The 16,686-nt window shown below is 39.9% G+C and overlaps 1 protein-coding gene across 5 annotated transcripts in view; it reads right to left on the reverse strand.

Annotated features, from left to right (window-relative positions):
• Nucleotides 1–16,686, reverse strand: part of ARID1B (AT-rich interaction domain 1B) — a 324,234-nt gene that overhangs the window by 53,932 nt on the left and 253,616 nt on the right. For all 5 annotated transcript variants that reach the window (XM_088161695.1, XM_088161694.1, XM_088161696.1 and 2 more), the window contains 2 exons: nucleotides 12,377–12,556; nucleotides 5,683–6,010 (listed from right to left, as the gene is read on the reverse strand). In XM_088161695.1, coding sequence (XP_088017821.1) covers nucleotides 5,683–6,010; nucleotides 12,377–12,556 — 508 coding nt within the window. The remainder of the gene's footprint in view (nucleotides 1–5,682; nucleotides 6,011–12,376; nucleotides 12,557–16,686) is intronic.

Genomic DNA, 16,686 nt, shown 5'->3' on the forward strand with positions numbered 1-16,686 from the left:
TAATGCACCATGTCCATTACTATATTTCTTCACCAGTACCTTCTAGTCCATCAGCAGTGCTGCATTACTCTGCTCTTGGAGAAAATAATACGGAAAAAGTGCTTTGCTGGCACCAGCAACATAGATTATGAATTATACATCCATAGCAGGAGAGAACTGCTGATGGAAGGTTAGTGTGCCTGTACGTGGGCAAGTGTGCATGCGTGTGTATACACACACACAGACTAAGATATCTAGACTGCACTTTAAAAACGAATTTGCACTAATTGTATTTCTCTGTACAACAGAAATTCTCTAATATCAGTGCAGTTTTGTTTGATCAGTTTTACGACTGATTAAAAACGTACTAAATTCTTCTGACCACGCTACAATGAGGCTGTGGTATCTAACCAGTTGCTAAGCAATTTAGAACCAGAACCACATTCTAGAATGCCTAGAAGTATGTCAAAGCAATGCAACATCACACATTATTGTAGAGACTGAACACCACTTCTCAGGTGGCATGGGGATCAGCAGAAGATAATGTAAATATCCACCTCAATTTAGCAACCCAATGGCCAAGGTTTAAAATGATCAGAGGTTGCAAATAGCAAAGCTGGTCCCCAATTCCTCAGTTTAATAAACTACTATGTCTGAATCGTCTCCTCTAAAATCAATGGCACTGAATTCTAAATTCACACAATCTATAAAAAAAAATTGCTTTAATTTACAAAATTGCAACATGCAATCCTGAGAATCATATTAAGGTACATTGAGGTCAAAGGGGCTGCCTTCAAAGACAGGATTGCTCCTCATGTAGGCACATCAAAACTCATTTTGTTGTAATTAGTTCAGGTATTGATAACTGAAGTTGCACCAGCAAAAGGCTCATTTTAGCATCCAGTTGAATGCACATTTTACAGTCAGCTAGCACTGAATTACTTCTTCTAAGGCCACACTACTAACAGCATGCAAGCCAGCTATTTTACAACTATGTTTTTACCTTTCCATATACTACAGTCACACTTTCAACTGCTAAGCAGACATGCTCAGAATGACACTTACTGAGACATGCTGAAAGTGATGGTGACAAGCATCTAGCTCTAAAGATGTCTGTTGACTTCAGGCGCCAACCTGATAATCAATTTTAAACTGAGAACTTGCTGTAGGAAGCAAAAGCTCACAGACAGTGCACACACAGTCCTGCAAAGGTTCAAGCTGGACATTTACAAACTGAGGAGCTCAACACTGGCTGGTACTAGAAGACATTGGCTAAATTTGCTGCCTTTCACATCAACAGGGAAAACTATCTCATTTGCTAAAAACTGTTTGTTTTTACTGAAGGCTTATTGTGATGCATTTTTGTACACACAGGAACATTTATCTATCACTATAAATATATGTGCTGTTCTAAGAATCACAGTGTGATAAAAGATCTTTTGGAGCCACCTGCTCCTTTAAGGTCTCCTCTGGGTTCTAGTCTCCAGCAGCAGAACCAGCCCTTGGGGTTTCAGTCAATGCCAACGTAAGTTATGAAGAGTCTTTTCTTCCACGGATATATTAGGTCTTCAACATACAGTCCTCACCAGTCAATGGTTATGCTGAGACCAAGACAAGACAAATATGAAAAAGAAAACACTGTAGTTCCTTCACACTCTCCTCCTGAAAATAAAGTGAATTACTACACAGGGTACTAGAGATTTATTTAACATTGCCTGCTGTGAACTTTTACTCAGAGCAAGCTTGAACACCCTGGGTAGCCTGAAACAATGAAGAGATTCAATGCAGAGATCTTAAAAACATCTTTCTTTTCTCTAGTCTGACAAGGCAGTTATATGGGAAACCCTAGCCTGCATGCACAAGAAACTAGCACATTGTAAGATTTTAGGTTACAGGAAGGTATTATGTAGCTGTAGAAATTAATCTAAGCTTAAAATAAAGCACACCTCAAGATGAGGTCAAAGGCTAATTCAAATGGTGTAAACCTAGTATCTCCCACAGCCACCACTTTCATTTACAAGATTTCAATCTTTTCTAATAAAAGAGTGGTGGTCTGCTCTGAGGATGATATCTAGGTTTAACTGGCTGACACTCAGACCCTGATCATCCTGCCCTGGTTAATGAACATTGATTTTGTGCCCCAGTGGAAGAGATGTTTTTCTGATGCATGGCATTTAAATTCATTTTACTCTGCTGCTTAGTGTGGCTTGGCAAGGCAGAGGCAAACCAGTGTTCTATGTCTGAATGAGACTCCTGAGCTGGAAAAAGACAGATCCTGTGGATTAACAACTGAAGATAAATTTCTCTCCCCTATTGATACTTGGCTACTGAGTCAACAAGTTGACCTTGAAGTGGATCACAACCAACTTGAACAGAAAATACTGCTGTGTAACCATGACTATGACACAACCATTTAATTTTATTCTTAATTCTACACAGAGGAGGGTGTTTTATAGTAATAAAAATCCAACACTTTTTGAGCTCCACAGCTGAATCTTATAAACTCAACACATTCGAAGAAAAAGGCTGGGGACTGTTCATGAATGTTGGTATACAGGAGTGGATGTCTTCCCAGTTAGGCAAAGTAGCATGGTGAGAGTAGTCTCTCATTTCACTAAGTTTTGTTTTTGTTAACTGGATAACCAGTCGACTTGTGTTCTAATTTTTTGTTTTTCTTTCTGTTTTTTCTATGCACATATATGAATGACGTTATTAAGGAAAAAAAACAAACTAGCAGCTACAGAAAACTGGTAAACAAAACTTGTTAATTGCTGTGACAGCAGTAATAATTTGGGTATTAAAGATTTCCTACAGAGGCAGCAACTGAAATAACAGAATGGCAGGGAAGTCCATAAAGGTTAAATCTCAGGTGAAAATGGACTTGTTTGTGAGGGAGCAACAGGCTGGGAGCCAACATACTTTCTCCCAGTTCTGTGATATGGTTACAGAAATCAGTGTTGAGGACTCTGGTGAGAAAACAGTAGCTGCACTTCAGGCAAATGTTTTGCAAGGGATACTTAGTGCTCCTAAAAATTATTCCAGAGACCGATTTTTCAAATACATGCACACTCTACCACAGTGTACTAAAACTTCCTTGAAAATCCCATTAAGGAGCCCTTTAATCACTCCTGCAGTACATCATCTCTCAGAAAACAATCATACTTTGGGGGTTGTAGTTCTCTGCCTAGGCAGCAGTGACAATACCCCCAAGTCCAGAAAATGTGGCTGCACACACCACTGCAGACAAGAACACCAACAAGGAAGAGAGAAGGATGATGCCTGGGTGAGGGAAGGAAACATCCCATTCCTTCTCAGTGAACGAGGTTCTTAATTTCCCTTTTAGGCACGAGGAAATGGAGCTGTGTCAAAAGCCATGCAGGTGTGTGAATGAGTGACATGCAGATTTTCACTGTACTGTCACAGTGGCATTAGTAAAAACAAAACAAAAACCTAAAATCCCCTCTACAATGCAAGTATTTCTGTATTTCACATGATTTTTATATTGCTTCAGCAGCCAGATGGGATGTTCACAAAAATTTTTTAAAAATGCCAAGGTCCAACAGCAAGTCCAGTTACACTGCTACCTACCCATACTGGTCAGGCTGGTACACTGAGGGAACCTGAGTGTTGCCACAGTTCGGGTGCTGTGAAGAAAACATGGGGTGTCTGCCAGCCCCAGACTGGCTGGGATAAGCAGGTGACCTAATGTGTGGTGGCCTGAAGCAGAATGAAAGAACAGCCTCTCTGGATTTGGTCTGTATCACAAATCCAAGTCATTGTCAAATACATTCCTTCTATAAGTGAGTCTTGAGGACTTGCAGGAATAGCCAAAAGCCATTATGCTTTCTCCCCTACAGCTGACTTGAGATCAAAGAGGAAAACAGTGCACCTGCAACCCCTGACATGAGAGCAGTGAGACAAGTTCCTCCCAATTTGCAGTTTATAAATAAACCTTTTGCCAGTATTTGTTATCGAGATTCAGTGACTGCTCAGCTCTTCCATAGGTGCTGGATCACTGGAATGGGCAGTATGTGATAGGAATGCTCCAAAATGGTGCAGTTTCGTCCAGTCAAAGCAAGAAAGAAAAAACAGTTCTACAAAACTGACTTGGAAGGAAGATGTGAGATAGAAGTGGAAATCATTTAACCCAGTTTTTGATCAAACACCACACCCTATGCCCAATGTGTAAGTTGAATCACAACCAAAAGCTTTCCACTTAACACGAAGCCTTTTCTTGTTGTCAAGACCAACAAACGTGAGCTTTTCCTTTCATTCTATGATTATAGAGAAATCCTGTTCCTGCAGCTGCAGTGATGGCCTATTTATTCCTTCGTGCCTGACCTATCTGCTTATAGCCTAAACCAGACAGACAGAAGCAGACTTCCATAAATCCTACTAGACAGGTCTGTTAAAACAACCAACAGGAGAAAGGGACTGCTGGTTCACAGATATCTGCTGGAGTATGGTCTGTTTTAAGGGAGCCTGTTTGTATTTTACTGAGCAAGAACACGAAGTACACTAAATTAACTGTTATTGTTTTTAAAGTTTGCTGCTGCTTATTATTAGCAGCCACCTGCCTTTCAAGCTCTTAAAACAAGAAAGTAACAAATACAGGGACACACTGGCTTCCTATTTCTTGTTTAACACTGCATCTTGGAATATGAGCAATTCTAGTGTCCACAAACACTGGTCTTGAATGATAAATATCTGGATGGATGGATGGATGTGCATCTGTGTACGCATATGCATAAGTGCAGTGAGCAATACACACGTATGAACACGTTCACCAGAAGAGTGCAACTACATTTGTGTAATTCTCAAACATTATGGACTTTCTTGCAAAATAAAAAGCTAATAAGTATGCCAGGAGTTATTTAAGTCCAGGGAAATGAAGTTGTTACATAATTTGAAAAATTTCACAAAAAAATTAATTGCAAATATTCAGGCTTTTTAAGAATGAGATGGACATCAAAGTACCTTTTACCAAAATCCATATACAAATGGCAACATGTAGCTATGCTGTCCAAAGGGGAGACAAGAAAACAGATGATGGCTCCAGCATCTGCAGTTCTGTTTGCAGATTACGGATGCACAAGTGGCAGGTATCAACTCCAGATATTGTCTCTAGAGATTGTTTTTATGTCTCCCTCTGCCTCTCCCCTCCTTTCCCCCTTTGCAAGCCTGCTTAGGAGAGAGAACATCCCGCAGAAGAGAACTGCCATCAGCACTGCTGCTCAAAATACGGGCAGTAGATGCAAGAGTTGATGGGCAGCTTCACAGGCTTCCTTCCTCTTTAGCAGGGGTAAGATGCTGAGGACATGTTGGCCCACTCTTTACCAGAGATAAAAAAAGTATAAAAACTCAAAGAAGTTTAAAGTTGCAGATGGCTTGTCGAATTTCACTGTAATCCTGTGGGTTTTCCTAAAGCTCTAATGCCAAGAACCAAACTAGAAGTGGCCATCATCACCATTGTCACAACCACTTTTTGAGAGGAAAATTCGAACAGTCAACAGCATACTTTCTCCTTAAGAAAAGGAGATGATTAAGAAAAGTATTCTTCGGACACACCATCTCCTCCCAGAGATAAGGGCACAGCTAGAACATGTATAAATGCACACTCACACACCTATATAGTACTGTTCCTTCAGAAATGACAAGGAAAACATTCCTACTTATTTAAACTTCTTTCATCTGAATGCATACCTGCTCTGAGCGGAGTTTGCAGCAGCCTGCATCACTGCAGCAGCCGCCTCCTGTGCCTTACGGTTCACAGTTGGCATGGGTGGGCCCATCCCGGGGCCTCCCTGCTGAGACATGCCAGGAGAATTGGGGGTCATACTGCTCATGTTTCCAGGAAATGGTCTGCTCTGCATCCCAGCTGATGGCATCCGTCCCAGGGGCATGGTACCACAAGGCTGGCTTGGCCCCTGTCCATGCATCTGACTGTTGGCATTTATACCCATGCCGGGTCCTGGGCCACTGTAACTTGTGTTGGGCACACCGCTGTATGTCGGTGGTCTGGAGTAGTTTCCTGCACAAAAGGATAAAAAAAGCACAGAGAAAAACTTTAGAACTTTTGAGCAAATGAAGTTAGCAGCTGCAGAACTTACACATGTGAACTAAAGTGACCCACGCTGGCCTCAAAGTCAGGACAACGCTTTTCCACATGAGGAACAACGTGGAACAAACTACCCAAGGAGGTTACGCAGGATCCCTGCATGGAGGTTTTCAAACCTCAGTTGGATAAAGCCAAGAGTAACCTGGTCTGATCCGTTATCTGACCCTGATTTGAATACAAGGCCTGCCAAGAACAGCTCTTGAGCACCCTTCCAACCTGAATGATCCTATGAACCTGATTTTCATGTACCCTCTAACATTTTCTGTCTAATGTATGCTATGAGGCAACAGGAAATAAAGAAAAGCACAGCCTCCAGAGGGTTAACAGCACAGCACAACGTACACACTGCCTGATGCAGTAGAAAGGTATGTGGCATGCAAGAAGCCCATTACATAAGTTCAAGGGAAAATCTCATTTTTGTAATTTCATGTTCTCATTCCTTTCTGCAGTTTCAGCAACAGGCTTCTTGCTCCTAACTATTTTGCCCATTTAAGACAGAGATGATTTGGTGTGGACTGGTGAGGATGACATGACTGCTGGGGTCCGAGAAAGATTCCTGCTCTCTCCTGCCCCACCCTGCTTTCCTAATAATTTCAGTTTGGCTATGTCAGCATACGGGGTGGTAACTTACAGTGCAACTCCTCTGAGAAAACTAGTTTTACACAAGTAAACAGCAACAGTACAAAGATACTCATATAAGCAGGTGCCTTATGAAGGACGGCATGAAAACCTGGCTGAACCCAGTCTGTGTTGTCACTGGAGTAAAGTGCTCTGCTTGCAGCAGCTTAACTCATTTGAGTGCTGGTTTTCCTGTCACATTGAAATCTCAAGAAAAATCGAGTATACAGCATGCAGTGTTACAGAAACAAACCCAGGCAGCACAAGAAAGAGGGAAAAAAAAAAGAGAGCTAAAGATACGAGAGAAAACTATTTTAGGAAATGTATCACATTGCACTACTTCAGTCATCAGTTTTGACTTGTCTCCATTTCCATCTCATCCAGATTAGTGGAAATATGACCCATTCCCTCCCTGTGGGATGCCGCAAAGCAGAGTTTCCTGACTACTCTCAGATATTCCCACGCTTATTCAAAGGCAGAAGCCCTTGGACTCTTCCTCTGATTGTGCAGATCAGACATGCCTCTCCTCAGGCCTCAGCTACCAGGCAGAGAAGTTGGAGGCATCCAACTCCCGTTCGTATTTAAAATAAACATATTCATCCATCATTTGAATGCACACATAATTAATTCATATACTCCTGCTGCTGTGCTTTCACTAATTTTCTGCTCTCCACCCTGTAACTGACTCACTCTACTACAACATCTCCTCGGCGAGAACGTATGAGACCTACGCTTCCCAAGGAAATGAAGCAACCATTCTCCTCTCCTTTAAAATCCAGGCTTCTGCCTGGGGGTCCTCACAGAAGGATCCCAAATATGTGGTTCAGCAGAGATGAAAGGCTCCAGATTCAGCTTTATGCTGGCTTAAGACTGCCCTGTCACTTCTCCTCCTCCTTTAGGCCTGGCTGCTGGCAGCTGCCTTATTCTCTGTTCAGTGAGCCATCGCCCCCAGCCAGAGTTTTGGTTGCTGAGACCTGCTCAAGCAGTCTGATCCAGCATAAGTGACTACAGACTGAAGGGTTGACTAGTTTCACACTGCTCTTCTATGTGTTACAGGCAACAGTGCACAATTTGGATACTGCTCTGGGTTTCCAGCTGCTTTGTGCAAAAGAAATGCAATACAGCAGAATGGTGTATATGTGCACTCAAAGATTATGCACAGCAGTTTGCATATCTTATGTACATGCCATTAGTAACACTACTTCCCAAAGTGAAGCAAATTCTCTCCCTAGACTAGCAGATCTGATATCCATGATCACTGGGAGCTACTGTCAGTCCAATTTACATAAAGCCAATTTGTTTTGTCATTTAGGGTCTATGAAGTTCATTCAGCAGCATGTGTGGAGGAGCAAACACCAATGCTAGAATGCTACTGCTGTTCTGATGCTATTTTGAATGGGACAAAAAAATGTAATCTTTTATGCTTTGGCTTTTTCAGCATACACACAACACAGAAAGAACAGTGGAATCTTCTCCATAAAAATATGTGTCTCAGTTAAAATAGCTCCTAATCATTCATCTTCAGGGATACAAGATGCACAGGGAAGTCGTATCTTTTTAGTAAGGAAAACAAGTTTCAATGGTTTTTTCCATGTCTTTTTTCCCTAAGCATTTCCTCATTATCTCAAGTACTAGCTATTCTTATACCTTTCCTAGACCACAAAAAAAACCAAAAAAAGAAAAAGAAAAAAAAAAAAAAGAAAAAAAAGAGGTAAAATAAAAGCCAAACAAAATACAAGAGGAATTGCCAGGAATGAGGAGTGCAATCTTATTTCCATGTTTCTCTAATAGATTAGTAATTTGTTGGCAGTGGCTTTGACAGAAAACAGATGGATGCAGCATTAAACACAATGAATGCAGCAGATGCTAGGCCAGCCCACATCAGCTGGACGTGTCAGGCAGCCAAGTTCAAGAGCCCACACTTTTCAAGTGGGTACAAGCCTGGCAACAGCGGCTGCACAGCACTACTGAACAACTCCTCCCCTCCATATCTGAGGGATTTTTGATTCCAACTCCCCCTTGGCAGAGTAGAATTGTACCCAGAGAGACGACACCTCTAATGCATGAGAAAAAACAATGCTGTAACAGGAATCAGGAGGGAAAAAAAAAGTGTAATGAAGATAAAGTATAAAAAAGCTGACTAACAACCTGCCAAAGACAGATGTTCATACTTACTGCTGAAACTCTGGTCCACTTTGTTCAGGTTTGCTGAACAAAGTGCTCTGAGATCTTGCCATTTCTAGGCAAACTGAAAAGAGGGAGATTTGAGAACTACCTGTTAGCTTTGCTCTCTGCTTTAGAGACATAGATTAGATTGACCATATTAAAAACAGCATCTTAGAATAGTTCTAGAATTTTTTATATGTGCACTTAACCATCAAGCCATTCTTCTACTGACAATTTAAATGTGTTATTCTGAATTCCTCTGAACTGTTTTACCTAGGGGACTTCAGTAAGATACAGCTGATATTGAAGTCTTAGCTCCACAGATTCTTGCATACATGGGTCTGGATTCAGAGGTCCAGACTTTCAAGATATGCAGGGCATCTCATCCTTAGGATACTACCATTTTAATTAAAATCTAGGATTAAAATCAGTGGGAACTATACAGCAAAGTGCTTTTGTGAAATGAGTCCAACATTAAAAGCACAAATACCCAATTCATACTACTTTATCACAAGCAAGAGGGGATTTAACTTACAGTGAAGCTCTGGGGTTGTGGTTCAAACAAATTCAGTAGCAATTCCTCTCTTTGTTATACCTCAACAGAACAGTTTTACTGCTGAATTGAGTAGGAAAAGTTAGGAAGACAGGATGCATTTCTGAGACATTTTACTGATTCACAGGAAGCTTTTCTCTGCCCCAGTCCTAAAAGATCCAACTGACTACAGCATCTGACTGCTCTCCAGAGTGCATTTAAGGGACATTTTGCTGTGGCAGCAGTCTGCTGCTTGGGTCATAGACCAGAGCTTCATTAGCCCCCGAGCTAGATGTTGTCCAAATACAAACCAGAGAGATTCTTTCAGTAACAACTTCCATCCTTGCTCTGTTGTGTTTTTTTTTTTTTTTAATTTTCGGGGACCACAAAATGCTGGGATTTAATAAAAATTTAAAATTAATCTTCTGTACTGCATGCTCCTGTGTTGTATCCCAGAAACACAGGAGCGTGGAGCCAAAGCCATTTATTATTTTTGTAGGAAATGGTTTCACAGAATTGGACTAGAACCCAGTACAGAACGGCTTCCTGGGAAAATATATTCTGGTCTTATTATAGTTCTAAGTGTCATGTAAACACATGAAAATCAAATAAATCAACCATAGGCATGAAATGGATCATTCTGCTCTCATGAACTGGAGGCTAATACTTCCAGTCCAAACTTAATGATGTAGTCTTTACTATGGTGAGCAATTCCACTGCACAGAGGACACTAGCCTTGAGCAATTGTTTTCAGAACAGCACATAGTGAAATCCAGTATTCAAAGTTGGATCAAAAGCTTAGTGTCCAGAATGCTTTGATGCATATATGAAAATACAAGTAGTCCTGTTAAACCCAGCCTAAGCTTAACAATATTGTGGAAGAAGGCCTATGTGAATAAAACATGGAAAACAAACCAGATCCATGGGAATTACTTCAGTTTAATAATTTAAGAACTTGGTTATAACCCAGCTAATTTTTATTGTATTTCCTATTTTGGCAGAAAAAAGGAAATGGGATAACATTATTATATATTCATCATTGCTGGCATATGATTATGCTTTGTAATAGGTATGTTAAGAGTTGCAATTATGGATCACTTTCATTTAAAATGAAAAAATGCTATTAAAACCTTAAATCCAAGTAAACACATAACATGGAAATATCACTATCTTCATCCCTGTATTTTATTAATGTTTAGATCAACCTGGTGAAAATGTATTCTTCTGGTCTAATTGTTACCTATAGAGCTAACAGTATACAAGGCCCTAGTTTTATGATGACCAGTGCACAGAATCGCTGGTACTTTCCAAGCACTGGCAGAAGAACATGGTTTTCATCCATCACACAATTCACCAAACCTTTCTGAAATGGCCTGTTAATGCCAATGATGCTCATTTTCTTCCTGTCCCTTAAGTTCACTTTTTAATAGCAGTTTCTTCCTGACCATGACCCATAAAATCATTACATAGGCACTTTCATCTACAGAGGGAGGAAAAGAACTGCTGAACTCAAGCAAAAAGAGAAAGTAGTATTTGGCGTGTTACTTAAATGCATTGATTTAGTACAAAAACCTTTCCATTCAATCAGTGTGGATGGCTAATGTTTTACTGCACTTGACACCCACTATTCCCATGGTTCGGAATCTCAGCAGCAGCAGTACAGCTGGAAGTGAGGATAGCACATCATAAATCCACTGGATTTTTTACCAGTTAAGCTAGTTGCTCACTGTGCAGATAAAAATAAGCACTTGGACAGCATTTTATGGCCACAAAATGCTTTCCAAATAAAAGGAGAGCACCAGTCAACTGGAGTTAGGTAATTAATCTTCACACATGGCTATAAGGCATTACTAGCCCCATTTTATAGTTAAGGAAAGCAAAGCAGAGAAATGAATCTACTTGCCTAAGCTGAAAGATGATGTAAAAGGCAGAGCCAAAATTAGAAACTGGGAAATCTTGGCTTGTAGCCCTGTGCTCAGAACACTAAATCAAACGCTACTCAGAGATGAAACAGAAAGGAACATTGCACAGGGCAGCAAGGCTCCTTGCAAATAAACATCAGAACTAGTTCTCAGAAACTCAGAAGACTAAAATAACCATCCTTGCTAGCACGGGAGAGTCACTGAGCCCTACAGTAATTCCCATCGCTGGCTCAAGTCCCTTCTGAGGCTTTTAAGTAAGAAAGCCTCAGAACAGTAGGAAGTGCTGAAATAGAAAAGCTTCTTTATGTACCTCTAAAGAAAATACTGACCCTTATATATTCCGTGGCTTGACTTCAACTTCATTAAACCCTAAACAGATGCATACTTTATAAAGGCTATCCATTAAAGGCAAAACAATAGACAAGTTCAAGGTTGTCCAGGGGCAGAAATTGTGTATTCTATTTTTGTTTTACTCCCCCACCAATTCTGTCAAACAAGCAAAATAAAAGGAACTGTCTCTCTCAGTCTGAAGGGTTAGTTAAGATTCACAAACCATATGCATTAGAGCTCAATATTCTATTTTCACAGTAGCCACTGTATTATTATGCTTGTTAGAAGACTTTACCCTCAAAGTCACCACGCAATTTCAGGTTGGCCTTGGGATTTCATCCAAGAAAAGAAGTCCTATTTTGGGATCGGTGTTGTGACCCTTATTCCATGCTTGCTCAAATGAAGCCTCATCACAGAGATGACATGCTTGGGCTCCTAAACAATAGACCTGGCAATGCCACAGATTCATCACTTCCTTGCCTAATTTAAGGTCACTATTTTTATACAGAGAAAGGTGCTAGTAACAGAAACAGCTTCTTCCACAAGGTGCAGCTGCACCTTTGGATACAGATTTATTTGTTGCGGATTTTTTTTATTTTTACAGAGAGTGTTGTGTTTTTGTTGTTTTCAACATACCTACTCCCATACACGATATATATATTGTAAAAAATATATATAAATTATTGCATCTGTTACCAGCAAGCATTTTACCTTGTGGTCCATACTGGCTCATTTGAGGCCCATAAGTACTACTTGAATTACTCTGCTGAAAGCTACCAATTCCAGGATGCACTTGACCTCCAGGTGAGGGGTGTGGTGACATGGAAGGTCCAGTTTGTTGAGGTCCATACTGTGACATTTGGGGGTTCCTCTGTATGCCTGCCATAAAACCTATAGGGAGAAAAGCACCAAAGCAAAAATTAATATTCAGGTAACTGTTCTTTATTTTTAAAGAATCTTTGGCATTAAAGTAAACTAATCCTCTTTAGTTATCTCAGACTAAGAATACCCAGAAAACTGCTGTTACTCACACAAAACCAAACACATCTCCAAGTCAGCAATGATGTCTCAACCACCAAAACCTATAAATAAGGTTTGAAAACCTTTACTTGTAAATGAAGACTGGGCAGTCCTGCTTAGTTACAAATGGGTGTTAATTTTAAAAATTAAAACAACTTTCTGGTAAAAACATTAAAGGCAATTATATGCATTACTTAATTAGCAGTACCAGGGAATTTGCCTGATGACCTATGGTGGGAGTATCACATCTTCCAAAATTATCTGTCGCTACCAAAATGCCTCACTTCAGCATCTAGAAATCCGCTGTAAATACTCCTCTATTGTCAACAAACTCACCAGAGCTAAAATTTACTTCTATGTGAGAAATCTACCTCTATGCCAGAAATAACAGTTGTTTTGTTATGTATTTGTGCTTTAGGTCCTTCTTCTAGCCTTTCCCCAGAACATTCCATTGCATTCTCTCTTTTTTCCCTTTCGTAAATGTATTAATGAATCCCAATTTAATTTAAGGTTCAAAGGCTACAGCAAGAGACCTAGTGAAACAGTATCAAATTTAGAAGCTTCACATGAAGGAACAGAACTAAGCCTACTGCACGAAGGATGTAGAGGGTTTTGTGTTGGGGTTTTAAAGTTTCCATGAACTGGGAAAAATCCTTCAATCCTGCCCAAAAAATGTCTATGTAGGGATGTTGGTTTTCTGATGTTTTATGTCCTGAAAGGTTTTAGTGCTGCTTGGAATGCTAAAGACGATGTGGTGTCAAAATTTAGTTGTTGTTGGGTTTTTTGTTTTTTTTTTAATTTCTGGAGGAAATCCACTTTCTTTCCTGTTCTGCTTGAATATTACATTTCATCTTTTCATTTCCCTGAGAGGCAAAACCTGTGCATACCACAGGCCAGCTCTGGCTGTGCTGCCACCGTGCTGGGTGAGGAGGGAGCCCTGTGAAGCACAAAAGGATGAGTCTCCCCCAGAGATGGGGTGTCCTCCCACTGGTTAGCACCAAACATCACCCTGCTCCCTGCCCCCAGGCACTCAATGCCTGATTAATCAAGAGAGGTAATTTTTTCTGAGCCATACCCAGCCATGTGATCAAACTCATAACAGAAAATACTGAGGTGCAGGTTATAAGGAGAAAAACCAGGAGATGAGATGACTTTGCAAGCCTTGTGCCCAGTTCTTTCATGCTATGAACAGCTCAACCCATATGGTGCTAAAACTCCAACTTCAAGATTTGGCAGAATATGCATCAATTTTTCCTGATCTTTGTGCAAGCCCCAAGACAAAGAACTTGATCACATTTGAATTGCAAAGTCAGAGCCTGGCACTTGCTCTAAAGGTAGAGCAGACATAGATACACGACACAGCAAAAAAATGAGTGCCAAATGGCAGCTTGGCAACGGGTCTGTACTGGTTAGAAAACTCCACACTTCTCCAAAGGAAAACTTGCATGACCTTCTCCATTTAGCTTTATTTTGAAACATACTCCTTGATTTTTAAAACAGTTCTACTCTGGGCACAGCTCTTATTACAATGCCTATGTTTTCTGCTAACAGTGCTGTAAGTAATTTAGAAACCTAATAACAATTGTATGCCTGTACAAAATAAATGTCCATGTACCTGACATATACCACATATATCACTCTTGTGGGATCCATCTGAATGAAGAAGTTTGTACTGGTCACACTAAAATTTTTATTATAAAGATAGTAAAGTTACTCCTGTAACTAGTAGCTCCTGTAACTATCTAGTACAGAAGTGAGGGTTTTTTCTGTTCAGTTTTAAATCTATATGAGATGACTTTCCAACCATTGATCTAGTGACTAAGGTTTTTCAGCCCCATTATTACTGCAAGCAGTACTTTTCTTAACACCACGAGAAAGGGTGATATGCTTAACAGCTACCGGTACAGTAATTTCCAGTGGTGATGCAGAGGGACTGCTGGTTGTTGAAGCTAATGGAGAACATGGACTAATGTCTAAATGAAAAACATGGAGATTACCAGTTTTAAGCAGCTCTGCTGTTGTCAAAAAGGCTTCTCAAGGGACAAGAGTAATAAGTAAAAAGAAGTGTTTCTACTCAAATAACCTCTTTTTCAGTAAACACCTCCTCATTAATTTTCGATGCTGTGGAATGGACTGTACAGCAACGTGTACAGTCATAAATAAAACATGCCAGGAAGAGAGTGGGACACTTGTATCCATCCAGATAAACCTTCCCACTCAGTCCTGGCAATCCTATCTGTATGACTTCTGTGCATAGTCCCTTGTCCTGCCTTATCCATGCTCTGGGCTATGGCTCAGGGAGCATTGGCCAAAATCAAGCCAGGGGCGTGACAGTAACTCAAGAGCAGAGATAACTGTGTGATATTACTCAAACTCATGCTCTAGCCTTAGTTTAATAAAGATGTTGATTAACATAAGAGAAAAGGAACACACTCCTAAACTGCTTTTGATGTGAGACATGAGTTTCATTATCTCAGAGGGTGTAGGATTCCTCTCAAATCATGGTTGGCTTTGCTATCTTCTCTTGAAGGAAGATAAAGGAAAAGGAATCCTAAAATTCAGGAAGAATATCTTTGCTATACTATCTTCTGTCATTGTCTATATCATACACTGAAGCATGGCATTAAAACAGGACATGCTCCAATTTCCATCCAGAGAGCAGAGAAGGCCTTTCAGCTACAGGTGAGATGTGGAGTAGCAAAGAACAGTTCTTACTGTCATCTGGATTCCATTACAACACAGAGGAGTCTATCCTCATCTCCTAACTTCCATGAGAGCCCAGCAAACATCCAGAGACCAATGCATGAGTTTGAAACGTTTTAAATATTTGCAGAAAGCTCAAATGTCTTAGAGAGAAAAGAGTCCCCGGTCAATACATTAACATTCATGCATCATAAAGAAAAAAACCACATAAAATCAAAAATCTTATCAGAAATGAAAGGGAGCAGCTGGCATACATTCATTTTTCCTTATTTACACACATTTTCCCTAGTGTTCAATGTCATTTATAGCCGATACAAAAAGAAATAAATTTTCTTTCCAGAAAATTAGATCTAAGATAAAGTTTTTTCTTCTGTAAAGAATGGAAGTAGAATTACATTAGAGGTGCACTGGAGTAACGGAAGTGAAGTGATTCAACAGCCAGACTGTATCTGACATGCCAACCCCTGTGACAACAAGGTGGGTTGTTTTGTCTTTTAAACTGCTAGGGAACAGCTATGAATTAAGCCTTTAAAATTGCAGCGGCAACATACTCATCAGTGAACAAATCTACTCCCTTCCTTTAATATTAATGATAAAAAGAGGTAGAGGTGATGACTTATTTGCCATCACAACAAAAGATTACTTATTGAAAAAACACTTGAGCGGGTTTTGGCAAACTAAGCTATTTCAGAAGCAGCTGAATAAAGTGACCCTGCCAGAAGCATTCTCTTCCTTTTTAGTTAGCTTTTGTACTGCATTTACATACGTGAAGAATGACTGTATTAAAAATAATTTTAACATCGCAGAGTCATCTTTGCAGGTTTTTTTTTGTTTGTTCTCAGTGAAGAGTAGCATACTACTAACAATAATCACACCATAGCAATAATGAAATATGTTTGCACGTTCAAATTGAACATACATAGAGTGTTTAAAAATGGTCAGGTAGCATTCTATTTTTCTTCTTTCTTTTTAGCAAAATACAGAGAAAAAAATAAACCAAGCCATGCTTATGATAGAAGTGTTTCTGCTCCTTTGATGAAGGAAAATACAGAAATGAAGCTTCTGTTGTTCTAAAGAGCACTAACACCTGGTAACACACATCATATAGCTAATACCACCTATGATGCATTTTTAAAGACATTTAAAACCTTGTTTTTCCCTCAGGCATATGTATACACAAAACAGATACACAACAGTAAATTACTAAAGCTTCATGAAATTATGCACTAAGGTTGTCTTACATTTGTACATTGACCAATACAAACCCATCTGTTTCTTCAGCACTATCACCTTAGCAC

Source organism: Sturnus vulgaris, chromosome 3 (genome assembly GCF_052056855.1).
Source record: "Sturnus vulgaris isolate bStuVul1 chromosome 3, bStuVul1.hap1, whole genome shotgun sequence".
Taxonomy (NCBI): Eukaryota; Metazoa; Chordata; class Aves; order Passeriformes; family Sturnidae; genus Sturnus; species Sturnus vulgaris.